Consider the following 19,021-nt stretch of genomic DNA (forward strand, 5'->3'; position numbering starts at 1 on the left):
TTGCCTGGTTTACTCTGCCTCTCAGAGGTGACAACTCCCAATGTGTTTGGGGAAGGAGTTGGATGTCTTCTGAACTGAGCCATGACTGTCTTAGGGTTTATATTGCTGTGAAGAAACACATGACTGAAGCAAGTTGGGGAGGAAAGGGTTCATTTGGCTTACTCTCCTGTATCACAGTTCATCACTGAAGGAAGTCAGGACAGGAACTCAAATAGAGCAAGAAGAACCTGGAGGCAGGAGCTGATGCAGAGCCCATGGAGGGGTGCTGCTTACTGGCTTGCTCCTCAAGGCTTGCTCAGCCTGCTTTCTTATAGATCCCAGGACCACCAGCCCAGGGATGTCCCTACCCACAATGGACTGGGCCCTCCCCATCAATCACTAATTAAGAAAATGCCCTATAGGCTTGCCTACAGCTTGATCTTAAGGAAGCATTTTCTCAACTGAGGCTCTGGTCTCTCCAGTGACTCAAGCTAGTGTCAAGTTGACACTAACTACGCACTGAGGTGACTGCCCTTTACTCTGACTTCAAATTTACCTGTAAAACAAGCTGAACAGAACACTCCTCAGAATCTTTATTTTTTAAAATTACATTTAATATTTAAATCTTCCCCCCCTCCGTGTGCATGTGTATGTGTGTGTGTGTGTGTGTGTATGTGTAAGTGCAGGCACATGTGTGCCATGGTGCATATGTGAAGCTGAGGACAACCTTGGGGCATTCTTTTGTCCACCTTGAGATAGGCTCTCTGGTCTGCTGGTGTGAATTCCTGGCTAGCTGGCGTGTGAGCTTCCAGAATTCTCCTATCTCTGTTTCAAATCTATCTGTAGGATTCTGAGATTACAAACACTCTCGATAGCATCTGGCTTCATGTGCATTCTGGGACCTGAACTCAGGTCTTCATTCTTGTGCTGGACATTGTCCACTGAGCCATATCCCCATCCCTGGGGTTTCTTTTTTTGTTTTGTTTTGTTTTTCGAGACAGGGTTTCTCTGTGTAGTCCTGGCTGTCCTGGAACTCACTCTGTAGACCAGGCTAGCCTTGAACTCTCGAACTCAGAAATCCGCCTGCCTCTGCCTCCCAAGTGCTGGGATTAAAGGCGTGCACCACCACTGCCCGGCGTTTCTTTCTTTTTCTTTGTTTGTTTTTAAGAGATAGGATCTCGTAAAGCTTAGGCTGATCTTAAACTTGAGTCGGTTCCTGAGTCTCTGGTTTCTGTTGCTATACTACATACCTCGGGTGAGCTGGCCTGCAAGCTTTGAGACAATTCTCCTGTCTCTACTTCCCATCTTTCAGTAGAAGGCTGTGGTTATGGATGTGTGCTACCACATCACTTTTCCAAGAAACCTTATTTATTTATGCATTATATCTATAATACACTGTCTGAATGTATGCCTGAATGCCGGAGGAGAGCATCAGAACCTATTACAGCCGGGCTGTGGTGGCACATGCTTTAATCCCAGCACTTGGGAGGCAGAAGCAGGTAGATCTCTGAGTTTGAGGCTAGCCTAGGCTACACAGAGAAACTCTGTCTTGAAAAACAAAACAAACAAAAGAATGATGACAACAATTTGAGAGCCACCATGTGGGTGCCAGGAATTGAACCCAGGTCCTTGGATAGAAGAACCAGTGCTCTTAACCACTGAGCCATTTCTCTAGTCCCTACAGCAGGTTTTTGACATGTAGGTTCTAGGAATCAAGTTTTGGTCACCAGGTTTTCATGGCTACTGCGTTTACTCCGAGTCCCCAAACTTTTTTTTGTTAAAGCTATGTCTTGTTATGCAGGCAGAATGCCCCAGAACCTCCTACTGAGTTTTCAGATGTTGCTCTTTTGTCCTTACAGGTACTCATAAGATGCTGGTAGTGGTGGCACACGCCTTTAATCCCAGCACTTGGGAGGCAGAGGCAGGCAGATTTCTGAGTTCGAGGCCAGCCTGGTCTACAGAGTGAGTTCCAGGACAGCCAGGGCTATACAGAGAAACCCTGTCTCGAAAAACCAAAAAAAAAAAAAAAAAAAAAGATGCTGGTTGCTGCAGGAAAGCTGCTGTGGTAAACCTGTGATGGCCCAGGATGCTTCCCGGGTTATCACTGAGTTAAGAATAAGGGGAAGTTCTGGGTTAAGAGCAAGAATATATTTTGCTGAAAATACACAAATGTGTGTGGCTTCAGAAATGGATGTTCTCTGAGAGATCTTCACAGTTTGTTCTGACTTGAAAATGGACTAGAAGGTGCAGACCTTTGTTGGAGAAACCAGCAGGAGCACATCAAATCCCCAGTCCTCCGTCCCAGGCTGGTCACAAGGCAGTCTCTTGAGGAAGGGCTAGGGCATGCCCATCTGCTGTCTATAACTTGTCCATCATGGCCAGCAAGTCATCTCCCTTGCTGGTGTTCTGTTCCGGCTGCTCTGTGATCTCAAACTCCCCCATGATCCGGGCCAACTCCTCATTCCGTTGCTGGTCCTGTGGGAAGTGCAGGCAGAGAGAAGGAAAGAACATGTCTGTAGGGCTCCTATCCGGGGCAGGAAGTACTTAAATTATCATTGCCATCAAGGGCTCAGCTCTGGGAAAAACAGAATAGGGTATCTTTGGTGATCTTTTGTTTTGGTTTGTTTGTTTTTTGAGACAAATTTCTCAGTGTAGCCCTGGCTGTCCTGGAACTTGCTCTGTAGACCAGGCTGGCCTTGAACTCAAAGAGCTGCCTACTTTTGCTTCCCAAGTGATAGAATTAAAAGCACTCACCACCACTGCCCATTTCTTAAAAAGATTTATTTTTATTTTCTGTATATGAGTGTTTTGTCTTCATGTATGTATATGTATCATATGCATGTCTAGTGCCCACAGATCCCCTGGAACTGGAGTTACAGGTGGTTGTGAGCCATAATACAGGTGCTGGGAATTAGATTGTTGTCCTGCAAGGGCAGCCAGTGCTCTTAACCACTGAGTCATCTCCATACTTGGAGAGCAAAGGTTTTACAAGATGCTGAGGATAGGTCCAGACCTTGTGAGGCCCCTCACATACCTGTGTAGCCTGTATGCTGATGATTTCATAGGACAATTCCTCTGGCCTGGACTGCGCTGCATGTCTACATGAGGAGGAAGAGATGGGCCTAAGGTTACAAGGTTCATGTTTCTGCTTCCTAGTGTGGTGAACCACCTCATGAGAACATGGTCACCTGTTTTCTCTGCTTCTTCTGCCACTTCCCCTCCCCTTTCCAGCCACACCATCCCTATATTTCAGAAAGTCACATGTGTTTGCTTCTCTGCCAACATTTCCTCTTTCTCTTAGCAAGTTCTGAGGCCCAGATCACATGGCAGCCCCTCCAATCCACGGTGCAAACTGGCTTTCACTAAGACATTTGAGACTCAGCAGTTGAAATGACTTGAGGACAGCTCAGGGTTCTATAATCCATATTTGTGTGTTTTCATGAGCGTGTGTGTGTGTGTGTGTGTTCATGAGTGTGTGTTCATGAGTGTGTGCACACATGCTATGGCAAGCATGCTGGAGTCAGGGATGACTTGTGAGTGTGGTCCTCTCTCCATGATGGGACTGGAATGCAGGTCCTGGGCTTGGGGCCTTTAGCTGCTGAGCCATCTTGCCAGCTCAGTCTGGTCATCTCCTAACACTTCAGAGCTTTGGGGGGAGTGACTTCAGGAAGCCCTATCTGCCTAATCCCCATGGAGATTTAATAAATCAGTTCACTGGTGGTGCATCGGTCTGCAGTGTGTCGTGTCTGTGTTCTTACCCTGTGTAGGGGTTTATAAGTATATTTACACTTGCTCTAAGCCATGGGGATGAGAATGTATTATATATCTTTAAAGAACAGGTTTAGGGCTGGAGAACTATCTTGGTTTGTAGGGCACTAGATCCAGCATACACAAAAGCCCTGGCTTTGATCTCATATAAACTTAGCATGGAAGCACACACCTGTAGTATCAGCACCTCTGAAGCAGAGGCTGGAGGATCAGGACTTTAAGGCTACACAGTGAATTTGAGGGCATCTGGGTTATATGAGACCCTGTCAAAAAAAACCCAAAAAACCCAGAGAAACCCTGTCTCGAAAAAAACCAAAACCAACCAACCAAACAAACAAAACAACAACAACAACAAAACAAAGGAAAAGAAGAGAAGAGAAAAGAAAGAAAGAAAAGCAGGTTTAAAACGTACTCCTCTTCCTCATCAGTTGTGAACAGATTCAATCGGAATCCTGGTTCAGGGCCACTTGGTTTCTTGATCTCCATCCTTCCCATTAACCTGGCCAAGAAATTCAACTCTTCTTTGGCAAGAGGATTTGGGGCAATGCTTTCCTGTAGAAAGAACTGTGTGATTTATAGCTACACAGGGTGATCACATTTCCTGCCAAGACCCCAGAGATGCAGGGAGGAATTATACAACAAAGCAGAAGTAGTAACAGTTTAAATTATTTCTGGGTACAACTAATGCACAGAAAGGGAGCTTAGCCAGAACAATCCAGTCAGCAGCAGTGGGACTCTAGCAAAGACGCAAAGCACAGACTTTCAACTTTGAATCTTAGTGGACTGCCCCAGGGACCACAGTTCTCAGACTATCTTCCTCCTTGGAGGAGAGAAGAGAGCCCTGCTTCCTCTTCAGTTGGGTCCAGTTCCCTCTGCCCAATGGCTCCTGTCAGGTCTGCAGCTCAGAGGGTACCATTCCGGGGGAACGGCCATACTGCCCTCTGGTGGTGACATCCAGGAACACAGTAGGCCATTCCTCTTTCACAACCCTTTCTAGACTTTACCTTCCTCCCTGGCTCAGGGCTCTATCTAATTCACTCCTGTCAGTTACTGAAAACACACTCTCTTATTTCTGTCTTGCCTTCTGACTCCTGCACAAAGAACAAATGGAGCCTGATGGTGGTAATGCATGCCTTTAATCCCAGCACTCGGGAGGCAGAGGCAGGTGGATCTTTGTGAGTTTGAGACGAGCCTGGTCTACAGAGAGAGTTCCAGGACAGGTAGGGTTACTCAAAGAAACTCTGTCTCGAAAAACCAACAAAACAAAACAAACCCCTAAATGGAGTTAAAACCTTTAGTCAGGTCCCAGTGTCATCCTGTCTAGCAAAGCCGCTGCCGCCGGCCTCTGCTGTGCTAAGATGGAGCTATGTGGAGGCTAGCTGCCTCTCCAAACAAGACACTGTTTTCCTCATTCTGCTTGTGCTCATCCCGCCTCCACGGCTGGCACCCATTTCTCCTCTCCTGCTATTTGGTGTCTTGCCCACTCTGGAGATCTATTTCCATGCTGCCTCGTCTGAAAGCCATTGTCATCCCTTGCCCCCTGCTCCCAACCCAAAGGTCAGAGCACATGGTCTTCTGGCGTAGACTGCCAATGTTCTTCCTGTTTGTTTCTACCATTGTTCTTCCCAGGGAACCAAAAGCCTCTCTGGGGTGGGACCACATTGACACCGAGCTTCTGTGCCTGTACCCAACCCTCAGACATGGTTCCATAAACACATGATAACTGAACAGTCCATGATTTGTCCCAATGCCAGGATGTGGCTGGTGAAAGTTTGTAGATTTGGAACTCAGAGGGATGAAAACCTCATTTTAAAGGAGGGCAGAAGAACTTTACAACCAGGAAGCACTCCTGAGAAGGGATGATTTGATATCTCCATCTACACACATGTTGGACCCAGCAGCCCAGGCCTCCTGGCTCTGGTACAAAGTTATTTGCCGTGTCCTGGTATTTGGCTCCTATTTAATTGTGATGAAACAATCCCCAAATTTCCTAATTATTTAGATCACTGGAAGGCTCCGAGCTAAGCTACAGCTAGAAATCTGTGCACGTGTAAGGCTGAGGGGAAGGCGGCAAACGATGAGGGAAAGTTAACTAGCCCTGAAAGCCAAAGTTCTGAAGAAGTGAGGAGGAAAGGGGGAGAGCAGCAGCTTACCTGTGTCCTTGAGGAGGCAGAGCTCTTTGCCGTTGTAGACATGTGCGTTTCCACAGAACGACTCACGCTGTACCTGGCATCAACAGAAAACGGTGCTGTTACCCAGCCTGGCTCCTGAATACCTTCTAACTGGTGAGCACGGTGACTGTTATTCCGAGATATTAAATGGCATCCAGAGAGGTGCTGAGTTTAGAATACAATTGAGGGGTCTGGAGAGATGGCTCAGTGGTTAAGAGCACTGACTGCTCTTCCAAAGGTCCTGAGTTCACAATCACATGGTGGTTCACAAACATCTGTAATGGGATCCAATGCCCTCTTCTGGTGTGACTACAGTGTAGTCATATACATAAAATAAATAAATAAAATCTTTAGAACACAACTGAGTTGTAAAATGCTCATATTTTGGTTCCTCCCCAAGAAAAGGCCCCAGAAGGAACAGTACTGCAGACTCAGAGAGCATTACAGGGAGGTGGTGTGGCCCTCCACAGCAAAGGGACACTGGCTACTTCTCATCCACAGTTACTTAAGAGTATGTGTCTTCTGCCTCTGGAGGTGTTGCCAGGGATCCTTAGTGCTTGAACGTCACGGCTCCGACATGCATTATATTCGGGGTTAATGACTCCAGTGATCAAGGGGTTTTGTTTTCTCCCCAGACAGACTCCCATAAACTCTAGGCTGGCCTCAAAATACTATGAAGCCCAGGGTGACTCCATATCCCTGATGCTTGGAGTGTAGGCTTACACCACGATACCACTTTATGTGGTGCTAGGGATGGAACCCAGGGCTTCATGTATGCTAGGCAAGCCCCCTCTTAGCCAACCCACATCCTCAGTAGAATCAGTGGGATTTCTCAGAAAACTTTTTTTTTTTTTTTAAATGGAGTGACCTCTGAGTACTCAAGTTCATTTTGTGGAGGTCTTGCTTGCTTACATGTTAGTTCCCAGTTTCAAGACTCGGTCTCCATAAAGCTCAAAAGAACCCTCCTTGCGGGCAGCAACATAGTTTCCGCCATGCTGGAATTCCATCCTCTTCACCTCTTCGCCTTTGTGGTTGAACACTCTGAAATGCACAGCACGACATGATAGGGACTTCTCTAAGCTGGGGCAGTCTCCAGGCCAACATATCATTTGCACACAGAGGACAAAAAGGAATTTAGTCCTTTTTTTTTTTTTTTGGTTTTTCGAGACAGGGTTTCTCTGTGTAGCCCTGGCTGTCCTGGAACTCACTCTGTAGACCAGGCTGGCCTCGAATTCAGAAATCCGCCTGCCTCTGCCTCCCAAGTGCTGGGATTAAAGGCGTGCATTACCACTGCCGGGCTTAGTCTCTCTTTTGAGAGGTGCTAGGTTGGAGGTGTAGCTGAAGACACCTGCTTAGCATGTGCAAGACCATGGGTCCCAGTGCTCCCGGAACCAACCAAACAAAAGATAAAGACAGGGCTGGAGAGATGGCTCAGCCGTTAAAGGCTGGGCTTACAAACTGAAAAAGATAAAGATGATCTTGTCTGTCGGGCAGTCAGCAGAGCTGGGTAAGACTGGCAGAGTGCGGCCGTGTATCCTCACAGTGACCACTTAACTGAGGAAGAAGTGAACCTGGGAACCGGCTGGCTTGCCCCAGCATCCTCCCTTCAAGTGGCAAAGCTATGATTAGATCCTTGACCTCCCTATAGCTGAGCTTTACTGAAGAAGGAACATGTAAACAGAGCCCGAGAGGCTCAGCAGTGCTGCCGTCATGGGGTGGGCACACTCTGTGTTCCTGTATCCGTGTGAGGTGGGCACACTTTGTTACTGCATCTCTGTGGGGTGGGCACACTCTGTCCCTGTATCCCTGTGGAGTGGGCACACTCTGTTCCTGTATCCCTGTGGGGTGGGTACACTCTGTGTTCCTGGTATCCCTGTGGGGTAGGCATACTCTGTGTTCCTGTATCCCTGTGGGGTGGGCACATTCTGTGTTCCTGGCACCTCTGTGGGGTGGGCACACTCTGTGTTCCTGTATCCCTGTGGAGTGGGCACACTCTGTGTTCCTGTATCCCTGTGGAGTGGGCACACTCTGTGTTCCTGTATCCCTGTGGGGTGGGCACACTCTGTGTTCCTGGTATCCCTGTGGGGTGGGCACACACTGTGTTCCTGGTACAGCAAACACTGCTGGCCAGTTATCATGGAGGACTTACCTAATGACTCCAGGAACTTCAGTTCCCCAGGGAACAGGCCCCGATACTGGCAACACAAATCGACCATTAGAGTTCTGAACTTTGTCCTTTAGAAATGTGGACACCTAGAAAAAAAAATATATATTTGGTGTCATTTTTTTTCTGGTACATTTTCATGGACACAAATCTTCTGAGGATAAACCAGTAAGCAGTGGCTTGTGAATGCTACGTAGTGAGATAGATGTACCAGGAACACAGACAGCGTGTGCACACCCCACAGAGAGAAGGACATACCACAAGAGACTTCTCTAACAAGGGTTAGAGTGACCTCATCCACATGATGACTTTATGTGTGTATGTGTGTGTATGTATGTGTTTATATGTGTACATGCATGTGTATGTGTATATTCATTTATGTATATGTGTATATAAGTATATGTGCACATATGTATGTGGGTGCCTGTGGAGGAGGCCAGAAGAAAGCACTAGGTCCCCTAGAGCTGAGCCACCCAAACTAGGTGCTCCTGACTGCTGAGCCACTGCTCCAGCTGCATACAATTGGACCACTTTTCAAGCATGAAGACCCAACTTCTTCCAGAGCCAATGTAAAAACAGATGGTTTCACTGTGACAGGAAGGGTACTCAGAGTCCCACCTGCAATTGCTGCCACAGGGTCCTGTCCCTCCAAGGAGACACTCAGGACAAACGGATGCTGACCAATTGCCTTTAACCCCAGATGAAGACAGGCAGCTCCCTAGGGCTGGCTTGCCAGCCAGTTTAGTCTAATTGGCAAGCCCCAGGTCCCTGTGGCCATCCCTATCTCAGAAAACAAGATGGAAGGCTGGCCATGGTGGTGCATGCTTTTAATCCCAGCATTTAGGAGGCAGAGAGGCAGGCGGATCTCTGTGAATTCCAGGCTTGAATTTGATATGTAGCTGAAGAGGATTGTGGGGCCGAGATAGTTGACACTAACTCCTGAGGAAACTAAATGGAACTGGTTTTAGTGTCATCTCTGTCCAGGCCCCCGGGAACAGGTCATGATGCCTCATGTGGTTTCATGATCCAGAAAGCTTGGTACTGGACATGCAGTTTTGTATTTTCTTTGGTTAAGAAAAGCAAGAGTTCTTGGTGCTGAGCCGTGTTGTCTTGATTTAGTTGGTTTTGCTAACAAATCTAAAACCTATCAAGACTATTTTGAAAACAGAAAATTTGTGTGGGGAATCACAAGCTGCAGCTGAAACATTGACATCAGACATGGAAGCCAGCCCAGCTGTGCACATCATTGGCCAGGGACTGCCAAGCTGTGTGACTCATCACCACCCCCTGCAGCCCTCCCCACAGGGCTGGAGCTATAGCTAAGAATGACCTTGAACTCCTGGCCCTCTTGCTTCTACCTCCCAAGTGGAAGGGTATGTACAGCATGTACCACCATGACTAGCTGTGATTTTGATGTTTCTTTGTCTGCCCATTTAGCAATTAAAGCCCAATATATTTAGTGGCATAATACATTTCAGTGATTTAACTACAGAATTATGATTAGGGACGTCTTTCATTACAATGAATTTTATCTCCTCAAAACTGAGAGATCAATATGGCTGCTGATATTACTATAAGCCATAAAATATGCCTGAACGCATGCATGGTCCTGGTAACACCACTGAGTGGAATTTTCAGTATGTTCAAATTGATTTTTAAATTTCTGCACAACTTATTCTTGCTTGTACTTTCATAATTTTATATTTTCAATCAAGAACATTAGTCTATATGCATCTTGTTCTTGCTCCATTCATAGTAAATACAATGAAGTTATTCATTAGCATTAAATACGAAGTTGGAATTTGAGCTGAGATCTATTGTTGTTCCTGCCCTTGGAAGGGAAATACACTCAGGATACACCAGTCCTCTTCTTGACTCGGTTTTCATTGGTGCAGAGCTATGAGGTCCCGAAGGTACAGAAAGGAGTGTCTGTCCCTCTGTCCTGCTTTTCTACCACAATCCTGACTCCCAGGAGGTAGCACCATGACCACTTTCTTGCATAAGCTTTGTAGAAGTGTTCTATATCATTTGTATATGAGCACACACATACGTTTGTTCCTTCACTGGGTTCTTCCAGTGAACTCCAAATTACATCCCACCATTTCCACTTTCCAGGTGAAGAAGCTTGGATTCAAGAACACAGGCTCGGTGTGCAGCTGATGCTGTCTGGCATGGAGGCCAGAGCTGGTTTGCTGTAGCACACCATTCTTCCACCTCGGGTGATAGGTGACTCAGCTTTTTTTTTTTTTTTTTTTTAAAGGATAGGACAAAACCCCATCTGGGAGAGTCACCCAGACCCACACAAATTTAGAAGTGTATTTTTTAAAGTTAGGGTATAAAACTGTTTGGAGTAGGCATGGCACAATGAGAGAGGGACATTTAGGGGACAACAGCCATTAAGAAATGAATGCAGGGTAAGGATTAGCTCAGTGGCAGGGAACTTGTTTAGCATTCACAGAAACTCAGTCAGGATCCCAGAAACTGGAAAAAAAAAAAAGGTATATGAACTCAAGCTAACGTGTCAGCAGTGGAGAGAAGAAAGAAGATCCACAGGAAGAGCAAACCCTATGTGCACTTTAGAAGCAACTGGACAAATCAAGACTGGAGAATTACAGTGACATTGGTTCCCAAGCGAATAGTGAAAAGGAAATGTCCTCAAAAGAAACCAGAGTTGGGAAACTTGGCTCTCGGGCAACAGTTTAGTGGCAAACGTGGAAGTATAGGCCCAAGGGGCCTGGTCATACGGATCCCAGCAAGCAGGTGGACAGGTGAAGGCAGGAGCAGGAAGGCTTGGGGAGGGGTGGAGGGAAGGTGGACAGGAAAGTGGGAGCATCTCAGGGAGCAGGAGGGCAGCCATGTGGCAGTGTCCAATGGTGGGACACTGAGAATGTGAGCTTGAGGAAAGCTTCAAGGTCACACTGGTACCCAGACAACACAGTTCTTCTGTTGAAGAGAAGATGAGCCCACATTTCAAAGAAGCGCAATGGATCGGGGAGGGGGGGGATGGCTTAAATCTATCACAAGAATGCTTACAGTCACAGATCAAAGCATAACGGACATCACTATCCGTGCAAAACCCTGTTCCTGGTCTATTCAGATGACTGGCTTATGGTCAGGGCAGCAGCCACAGGGGTGGGGTGGGGGTTCCAAGCACTTACTCGGATGTGCAGGTCTTGGAAGAAGCTAAGCAGTGTCTGCCGGATCAGCTGGAACTCCCCAGCAGAGAGATTCCCATAAATCTGCCAAGGCAAGGCGGAGGAAGGGAAGCGTTGCACTTTCCACCATGGGCTGAGTTGTGGGGGCAGGCAGGGTTGGGGCGCTCAGGGGTGGGACTCAGAGAAGTGGGGACCTTGGCAGCAGGAGTGTCAGCACCCTCCCTCCCAAGTGGAACAGACTCTGCCATGCCACCTTCTCCACAGGCCTGGAGTGTCTCTTTTCCACAACTGAGCAGACACACACTCCCAACAGCCTTCCAGACGTGGGGAAAGCTCATTGTTGCTGCTTTCCCACTACAAAGACTATAGCAGAGGGCATAAGATGATAATTGCCATGGTTGCTACAAAATAGGCAGCTGGGGGATTTTAGAACGTTCTACAAGAGTGGCAAGCTTTGACCTCGGCATTATCTGCTGGGTACTAGTTGACTGAGAACAAGGGCTGAGGCAGGGAGATGGCAGGCTGGAGGGGGGCTTACTTCTGTCAGCTGCCGGAAGGTCTCGTTCACCTGATGTATGACGGTTGGAGAGTCTTGGATGAAAGCCTTGATGGAATCTAAATGGTTGAAAGTGACCAGTAGCACATCCTTGGGGCGTGGACACAGCAGCACTTGATATTTGAAAGCCATGGTCATCAGGTCATAGAGCTGTCAACCCACACACGGAATAGATGGGATCAGAAGAACAGACCAGAACCTGAGCAGAGCCACTGTGGAAAAGCAGCCGTGGGCTTGCCATGCGTGCAGCTCAGGTGACCACATGGGTGGTCACCCAAGCCAGAGCACTTCTGACGATGCCAGGGGCGATGCTATCAACTAAGCTAACACAACAGGAGTAGCCAGAAGGTCTCTGAGCAAACCATGGTTTCTGGTCACCCTATCTTCCTGATGGGACACACATGAAACTGCATTGGCTTCGGTGAGGTCTTGACTAAGCACTGGACTTGGGAGGATCTGGAATCCAGATCCCCTTCCTCAGGCTGCCTGCTTGTTAGAGAGAAGATGGACTCAGGGGTGAGACAACTTTTCTCAAGGAAACAACAGGCGGTAAGGGCTCAGTTAAAGCTGGTGGGTCTCACTCTGGCTTCTTGGACTAGCAACACATACATGTTGATTCTGTGCGCTCACTATCTAGTGTTAGTCTTCATGACTTAAAGTGTTCATATAGTGGAGCATGTTGAAAAATCATCATTATTCAAGTCTAACTTAATAATTGTCTGTAGTTCTAGAACTTGGGGACTGGGCATTGGCTCGGTTGGTAGAACTTTCCTAGCATGCAGGAAGCTCTGAGTTGGATTCCTAGCATATGACCAGGCATGGTTGTGCAGGTCACCATTTAGGAGGTGGAGGCAGCAGGATCAGAAGTTCAAGACCATCCTTAGCTTCATAGTGAGCCAGAGACTGGCCTGGGCTACGGAAGACCCTATCTAAAGGAACAACCTCCTTAGTTTAGTTTCTCTCCAATGTCCTAGGTTTTTCTGTGTAAGTGTGTGCCTGTGGAGGCAAGAGGTTAACCCCCAGTGTCATCTTTAGGAGTGCCATCTACTTCTTTTGAAACAGGGTCCTTCATTGGCCCGGAGCTCACCAATTCAGCTAGGCTGGCTGCCTAGCAAGCTCCAGACATCTTCCTGCCTCTGTCCCCCAGTGCCGGGATTACTAGTGCTCAGCACCATGCCTCTGTCTCCCAGTGCCAGGATTATGCGTGCACAGCACCATGCCCAGCATTTGATTCTGAGGCTCAAACTCATGCTCTTATGTCTGTGAGGCAAGCGCTGTGACTGAGCCATTTCCCCAACCCTAATGTCCCACTGTGCTGCAGGATCCCCCTGCAGTATGTTTGGCTGTGAGGCTATTCTGGGTTCCCCTGGGCTGGGATGGTTTAGCCGACTCTCCTCATTGGTCACACTGACATTTGCTTTTACATTTAGTTTTATTTATATGTGTTCGTGTATATGCATGAGTGTTTGTGTGCAGATAAAATGGAAGATGAAAGAAGATGTCTGATATCCAGGAGCTGGAGTTAACAGCCACCGTGAGCCATCCCACATGGGGGCTGAAAACAGAGCTCTAATCTCTGAAAAAGCAACAAGTGCACTGAGCCACTGAGCCACTGAGCCACTGAGCCACTTAACCACTGAGCCACTTAACCACTGAGCCACTTAACCACTGAGCCACTGAACCCCACCTTGATGGTTCCAAATACTGGTGGTTTGCATGTTGCAGCATGCCAATGCTATGTGTCTCACATTTTTCTTGTGGTTAGACAAGGAGGAAGACCACAGTGATGTGCCATTTTCTTCACAGCATGCAGGAAACAATGTCAGCATTCCCTGGGACTCCGGGCTACCTGCTGAGAAGTATTTACAGGTGAAGCTAATGTCTTCTCCTTTGGTCCTATGCCACACTCTGGCAGGAAGGCATCTCCTTCTGCTGTCAGCTTCTCCTTCCTGGATGGCAGATGGCTACATAAATGATTCATAATTCTTCTGAACAGTTTTGTATGTCCTCTGCCATTCAGTTATGTGGCATGATTCTTTTTAAAAATCAGAATGCTCCAGGGACTGCCTCAGTGGTTAGGAACACTTGCTGCTCTTGCAGAGAACCTAGGTTTGGTTCCCAGCACCCAGAGGGTGGCTCACAACCATCTCTAAGTCCAGCTCCACCCTCTTCTGGCCTCTGCGGTCACTGCACACATGATGCACAGACATACATGCAAAACACTCACACATATAAAACAAAAGAGTAAATAAAAAGAGTGCTCTTATAATTTGTTTTCCAAAGACATAGATATGTTCATATAAGTAAAGGCTGAATATTTAAAAATATGCCTTAAAAATGCCTGGTTTTTTCATGGCAGAGCTGAAATTTATTGTAATGAGGTAGTTTAAAGTTTTTTCTTTTATAAGATTATTATTATTATTATTATTATTATTTGGGTTTTTTTTTTTGAGACAAGGTTTCTCTGTGTTATCTTAGCTATCCTGGAACTCACTCTATAGACTTGCCTCTACCTCCCAAGTGCTGAGATCAAGGGCGTAGGCTATCACTGCTTAGCTAAAACCTAAGCATTAAGGTATATTTATTGCCTGTATTAATGGGTTTCACTGTGATATCTGCATATATGTGCATTGTGCTTTGGTCATACAGGTTTTCCTAAGTGCTTTCTCTTACCGACCTCCCAGAAGTAAAGTGTGGGGGTGAGTACTTGAACCTGGGTGGCACATGTTCACGCCTGTAAATAGCATGTGAACAGCAGCATTCCCTTTGTGCAGGTGAGACACAACAGAGAGGTTGGGTGCAGATGCCTCCTGAGGTGCTCTCCACCTGACAACTGACTACAGCTCGTATTTACTCTTGCTTTTTTCCCAAGACACCACTGCACATGGAATCCCTTTTGACCCCATCTAGGGGCATCCACAACAGGTGCTCGAGCAGCCGCTGAGCTGACCACGTGACAGCCTGCTCACCTTATCCATGCTGGCCTGGTTTAGTCGCATGATGGAGGCATGAGCCAGGCGGTCATACACAGTCCGCAAGGCCTTCTTGGAGTACAGCTCCTGGGGTTTGAACAGCTCCTCCATGAACTTCCTGTTGAACATGGTTGAAATGATGTCGTTCAGAACTGTAGAGACAGGACAGAATCCAGATGAGCAAGGAAGGGATGGAAGAAACCTTGTTTAGGAGTGCTGTCCATCTGTGAACGGGAGCCAGGCACAGACAGCTCAGACACAGAATGCTGACTGAAATCTGCCCTTTGGAAAGAACCCCAGGTGTCCAATAGGAAACAGGAGGTATATGACACTCAGGGCAATGTCCACAATGACAATATTAAAGGAGACTGTGCTTTATACATTACACACCACTCCACAGACATCACCTGCCTTGATAAGGAAAAAAATCTTTCTTTAAAAAAAAAAAAAAAAAGTGCTGCTTTGCAGTGATGGCACACGCCTTTAATCCCAGCACTTGGGAGGCAGAGGCAGATGGATTTCTGAGTTTGAGGCCAGCCTGGTCTACACAGTGAGTTCCAGGATAGCCAAGACTACTAAGAAACCCTGTCTCAAACAAAACAAAACAAAACAAAACCAAAAAAAGAAAAAGAATGTGGGGGTGGAGAGATAGCTCAGCTGCTAAGAGCACTTGTTGCTCTTGCAGAGGACTTGTACCCAGTTCCCAGCACCCACTCCAGTTCTGTGGGATCTGATGCCCTCTGGTCTCTGAGGGTGCCAGGCATGCATGTGATATACACACAGACATAGATGCAGGCAAAACATTCATAAATATAAAATAAAGGAATCTAAAATTTTTCTATTAAAAATAAATAAAAAGACTGTTATAAACATATAAAGATCATAAGTTAGAGCACGTCCTTAAAAAATGTCGGCTGGCCTTTAATCCTAGCACTTGAGAAGCAGAGGCAGGTCTCTGTGAGGTTTTGGCCAGTCTGCTGCAGAGTGACTTTCAGGCCAGTCAGGGTTACATGGTGAAACCCTGTCTGAAAAAAAAAATAAAAATAACAATTAAATAAATAGATGAATTTCATTATTAGTTTGTGTAGGAGTGAGTGTGAGGTGTGGTACGGTGTGTGGACGTGACAGGAAGACTCCATGGTGTTGTTTTTTTCCTTCCAATCTTTCCATGGCTTGTGGGCATTGAACTCAGGTTGGCAGGCTGCGTGGCAAGCCTTTCATCCACTGAACCATGTCACTGGCCCTTTTACGACATATATTCTACTTCATTATTTGAGTGTGCACGTGCGTGCGTGCGTGTGCGTGCGTGTGCGTGCATGTGTGTGTGTGTGTGATGGGTGCTATTTCTCTTTTAAGCAGTCTAAACCTTTTTTTCACTTCAAATTAAACTTCACACATCAGACAAACAATGGGGATTTACTTTTCATAACAAACATTTTGTGAAAATGCACGGACACGCTGCCCAGTGGTTAGCAATTAGTGTCTTTAATGCTTGTACAAAACATGCTGCTCGGTTTGCTCCATGTTAGCATGCCCTAATCCCTCTTTGACCTATGATATTGATTTCACAGCACAGGAATAGATCTCATCCTGTGAGACAGAGAAACTTCACCTGTTGAGCATTAAGGATTTGCGCAGAAGGCCGTGGCCTCAGCTCTGCTCTTAGAGAAAGTCTGAATGACTCGGCTAAGGACGCTAGTGAAGGCAGGGGAGCTCTGGTCTGACGGCTGCAGCAGGTATGCATACATAGTGAAGGCAGGGGAGCTCTGGTCTGACGGCTGCAGCAGGTATGCATACATTTTGATGGTTTTTTGTATTGCTACTGTGTGTTGTGGGGTGGGGAGGTACATGTGTGCTAAGGTGCATGTGTGGAGGTCGGAGGAGGACAAGATGGCTTCTTTCCTGCCACCTCATGCCTACTGTTGTAGGGACTGAACTCAGGTTGACACGTTTCTTGGCAGGTGCCTTTACCTGCTGAGCTGTTGGCCAGGACAGTCTTCAAAAATGGGGTCCTCTGGGGAGTTGGCTCAGCAGTTAAGGGCAATTGATGTTCTTGCAGAGAGCCTAGGGTTCAGTTCCCAGCACCCATGTGGTTCACAAGAGTCTGTGACTCCAGTTCTAGGGGATCTGATGAATTCTTCTGACCTCTGCAAACTCTTGTACACATGTGGTACACACACATAAAGAATTGGGTCCTCTGTGACAGCACTGTATGCTCTAAGCACTGAGCCATCTCTCCAGCCCTTCAGATTATCCTGGAACTCACTCTGTAGACCAGGCTAGCCTCAAACTCAGAAATCCACCTGCCTCTGCCTCCCAAGTGCTGGGATTAAAGGTGTGCACCACCACTGCCCGGCCTTTCAGATTACTCTTTTTTTTTTTTTTTTTTTTTTTGGTTTTTCGAGACAGGGTTTCTCTGTGTAAACCTGGCTGTCCTGGAACTCACTCTGTAGACCAGGCTGGCCTTGAACTCAGAAATTCGCCTGTCTCTGCCTCCCAAGTGCTGGGATTAAAGGCGTGCGCCACCACCGCCCAGCTCAGATTACTCTTAAGCCAGTTATTTTAGTGTAAAGGGGAGACTTTATGGCTATCAAGTGCATATATTCACAGACAACTGGGCTACTTAATTATATAAAATGAATTCTTTTTAAAAAGATTATCTTTGAAGATATATTTCTATTATTATTATTATTATTATTATTATTCGAGACAGGGTTTCTCTGTGTAGCCCTGGCTGTCCTGGAACTCACTCTGTAGACCAGGCTGGCCTCGAACTCAGAAATCCGCCTGCCTCTGCCTCCCAAGTGCTGGGATTAAAGGTGTGCGCCACCACCACCCGGCGATATATTTCTATTATTTTAATTATCTGTGTGTTTGTGTGTAAGCATGTGCATGTGGTTTAGGCATGATCGAGAGAGTACAGGCACCCAACGGAAGCCAGACGAGTTGGGTCCCCTGAGGCTGAGTTACAGGCAGTTGTGAGCTGTCTGGCGGAGTGGCTACAGGCTGAACTCAGGACCTCTGAAAGAGCAGCACACGCAGCGTGCTCTTAACTGCTGAGCCATCGTTTCAGCCCTTATCTTTTAGTGTTAATTCTACGTACTCTATCTGTGCCTGATAGAGTGGCTATGGAGGCCAACTGAGGGCTTTAGATCCCTGTAGCTGGAGTTAGAGAAGGCAGTGAAGCACACGGTGTGGGTGCTGGGGACTCAGGTCCTCTGTGGGGCAATGCAAATTCTTAGCTGCTGAGCCACACCCTAGCCTCTAAAAGGAATTCTTTTTTTTTTTCTTTTTAAGATTTATTTATTTCAGACACACCAGAAGAGGGCATCGAATCCCATTACAGATGGTTGATGAGCTACCATGCGGTTGCTGGGAACTGAACTGAGGACCTCTGGAAGAGCAGTCAGTGCTCTTAACTGCTGAGCCCCTAAATTGAACTCTTAATAAGAGTGCTTATTTCTCCTCCTCTTCTTTTTCTTCATCTTTTGTTTTGTTTTGCTGTTTTTAGGGACAGGGTTTCTCTGTGTAGTCTTGGCCATGCAGGAACTTGCTCTGTAGACCAGGCTGGCCTTGAACTCAGAGATCTGCCTGCCTCTGCCTCCCAAGTGCTGGAATTAAATACATGAGCCACCACTGTCTGGCATGAGTGATTATTTCTGAAAGATGCAAACTCCGCCTCCCTTTGCTGGATGAAGTGGAAGTGTTAGGAGTCTGGATATACTTTTAAAGGACGAAGGTAACAAAGAGCAGGAATATTCTATTAATAGTATTCTAAAAGCATTTTATAGAAGAAAGGACAGCTGAGGGCTGTACTTAAATCTCTTTATCTATCTATCTATCTATTTTTTTTAAAGGCAGAGCCCCATGTAGTCCAGGCTGGTCTGGAGTTAAGGCCTATAGCCAACAATGGCCTTGAAATTCTAATACTCCTTCCTTCTCCCACCTTCAGAGTGTTGAGACTGGAGGCAAACACAACTACACTTCGCTGGTACTTGATATAAAATTGCTTCAGAGAGAGCGGGGAGAGGTGTGTTTTCCTCGGATACTGACTGTGGTAGTTTGAATGAGAATGGCTCCAGGGCTCCCATGTTGGAACACTTGGTCCCCAGGTGGAACTGTTTGGGAAGGCTGAGCAGGCATGGCCTTACTGGAGGAGCTGTGCCACCCAGTGCAGGCTTTGAAGTTTCAGAGGCCCACACTATCTATTCTCTCTCTCTCTCTCTCTCTCTCTCTCTCTCTCTCTCTCTCTCTCT

At 46.8% G+C, this 19,021-nt stretch overlaps 1 protein-coding gene across 1 annotated transcript in view; it reads right to left on the reverse strand.

The window, feature by feature from the left end:
- Positions 1 to 2,105: 2,105 nt before the first annotated feature.
- The window catches only part of Oscp1 (organic solute carrier partner 1), a 27,405-nt gene continuing 10,489 nt past the window's right edge, over positions 2,106 to 19,021 (reverse strand). Inside the window, exons 2-10 of the mRNA XM_028790153.1 lie at positions 14,763 to 14,917; positions 11,776 to 11,943; positions 11,241 to 11,321; positions 8,068 to 8,171; positions 6,831 to 6,959; positions 5,901 to 5,973; positions 4,160 to 4,299; positions 3,014 to 3,077; positions 2,106 to 2,454 (exon numbers count right to left, since the gene is read on the reverse strand). Coding sequence (XP_028645986.1) covers positions 2,338 to 2,454; positions 3,014 to 3,077; positions 4,160 to 4,299; positions 5,901 to 5,973; positions 6,831 to 6,959; positions 8,068 to 8,171; positions 11,241 to 11,321; positions 11,776 to 11,943; positions 14,763 to 14,917 — 1,031 coding nt within the window. The 3' untranslated portion in view covers positions 2,106 to 2,337. The remainder of the gene's footprint in view (positions 2,455 to 3,013; positions 3,078 to 4,159; positions 4,300 to 5,900; positions 5,974 to 6,830; positions 6,960 to 8,067; positions 8,172 to 11,240; positions 11,322 to 11,775; positions 11,944 to 14,762; positions 14,918 to 19,021) is intronic.

This window comes from Grammomys surdaster, unplaced genomic scaffold (genome assembly GCF_004785775.1).
Source record: "Grammomys surdaster isolate TR1022 unplaced genomic scaffold, NIH_TR_1.0 125863, whole genome shotgun sequence".
Lineage (NCBI taxonomy): Eukaryota > Metazoa > Chordata > Mammalia > Rodentia > Muridae > Grammomys > Grammomys surdaster.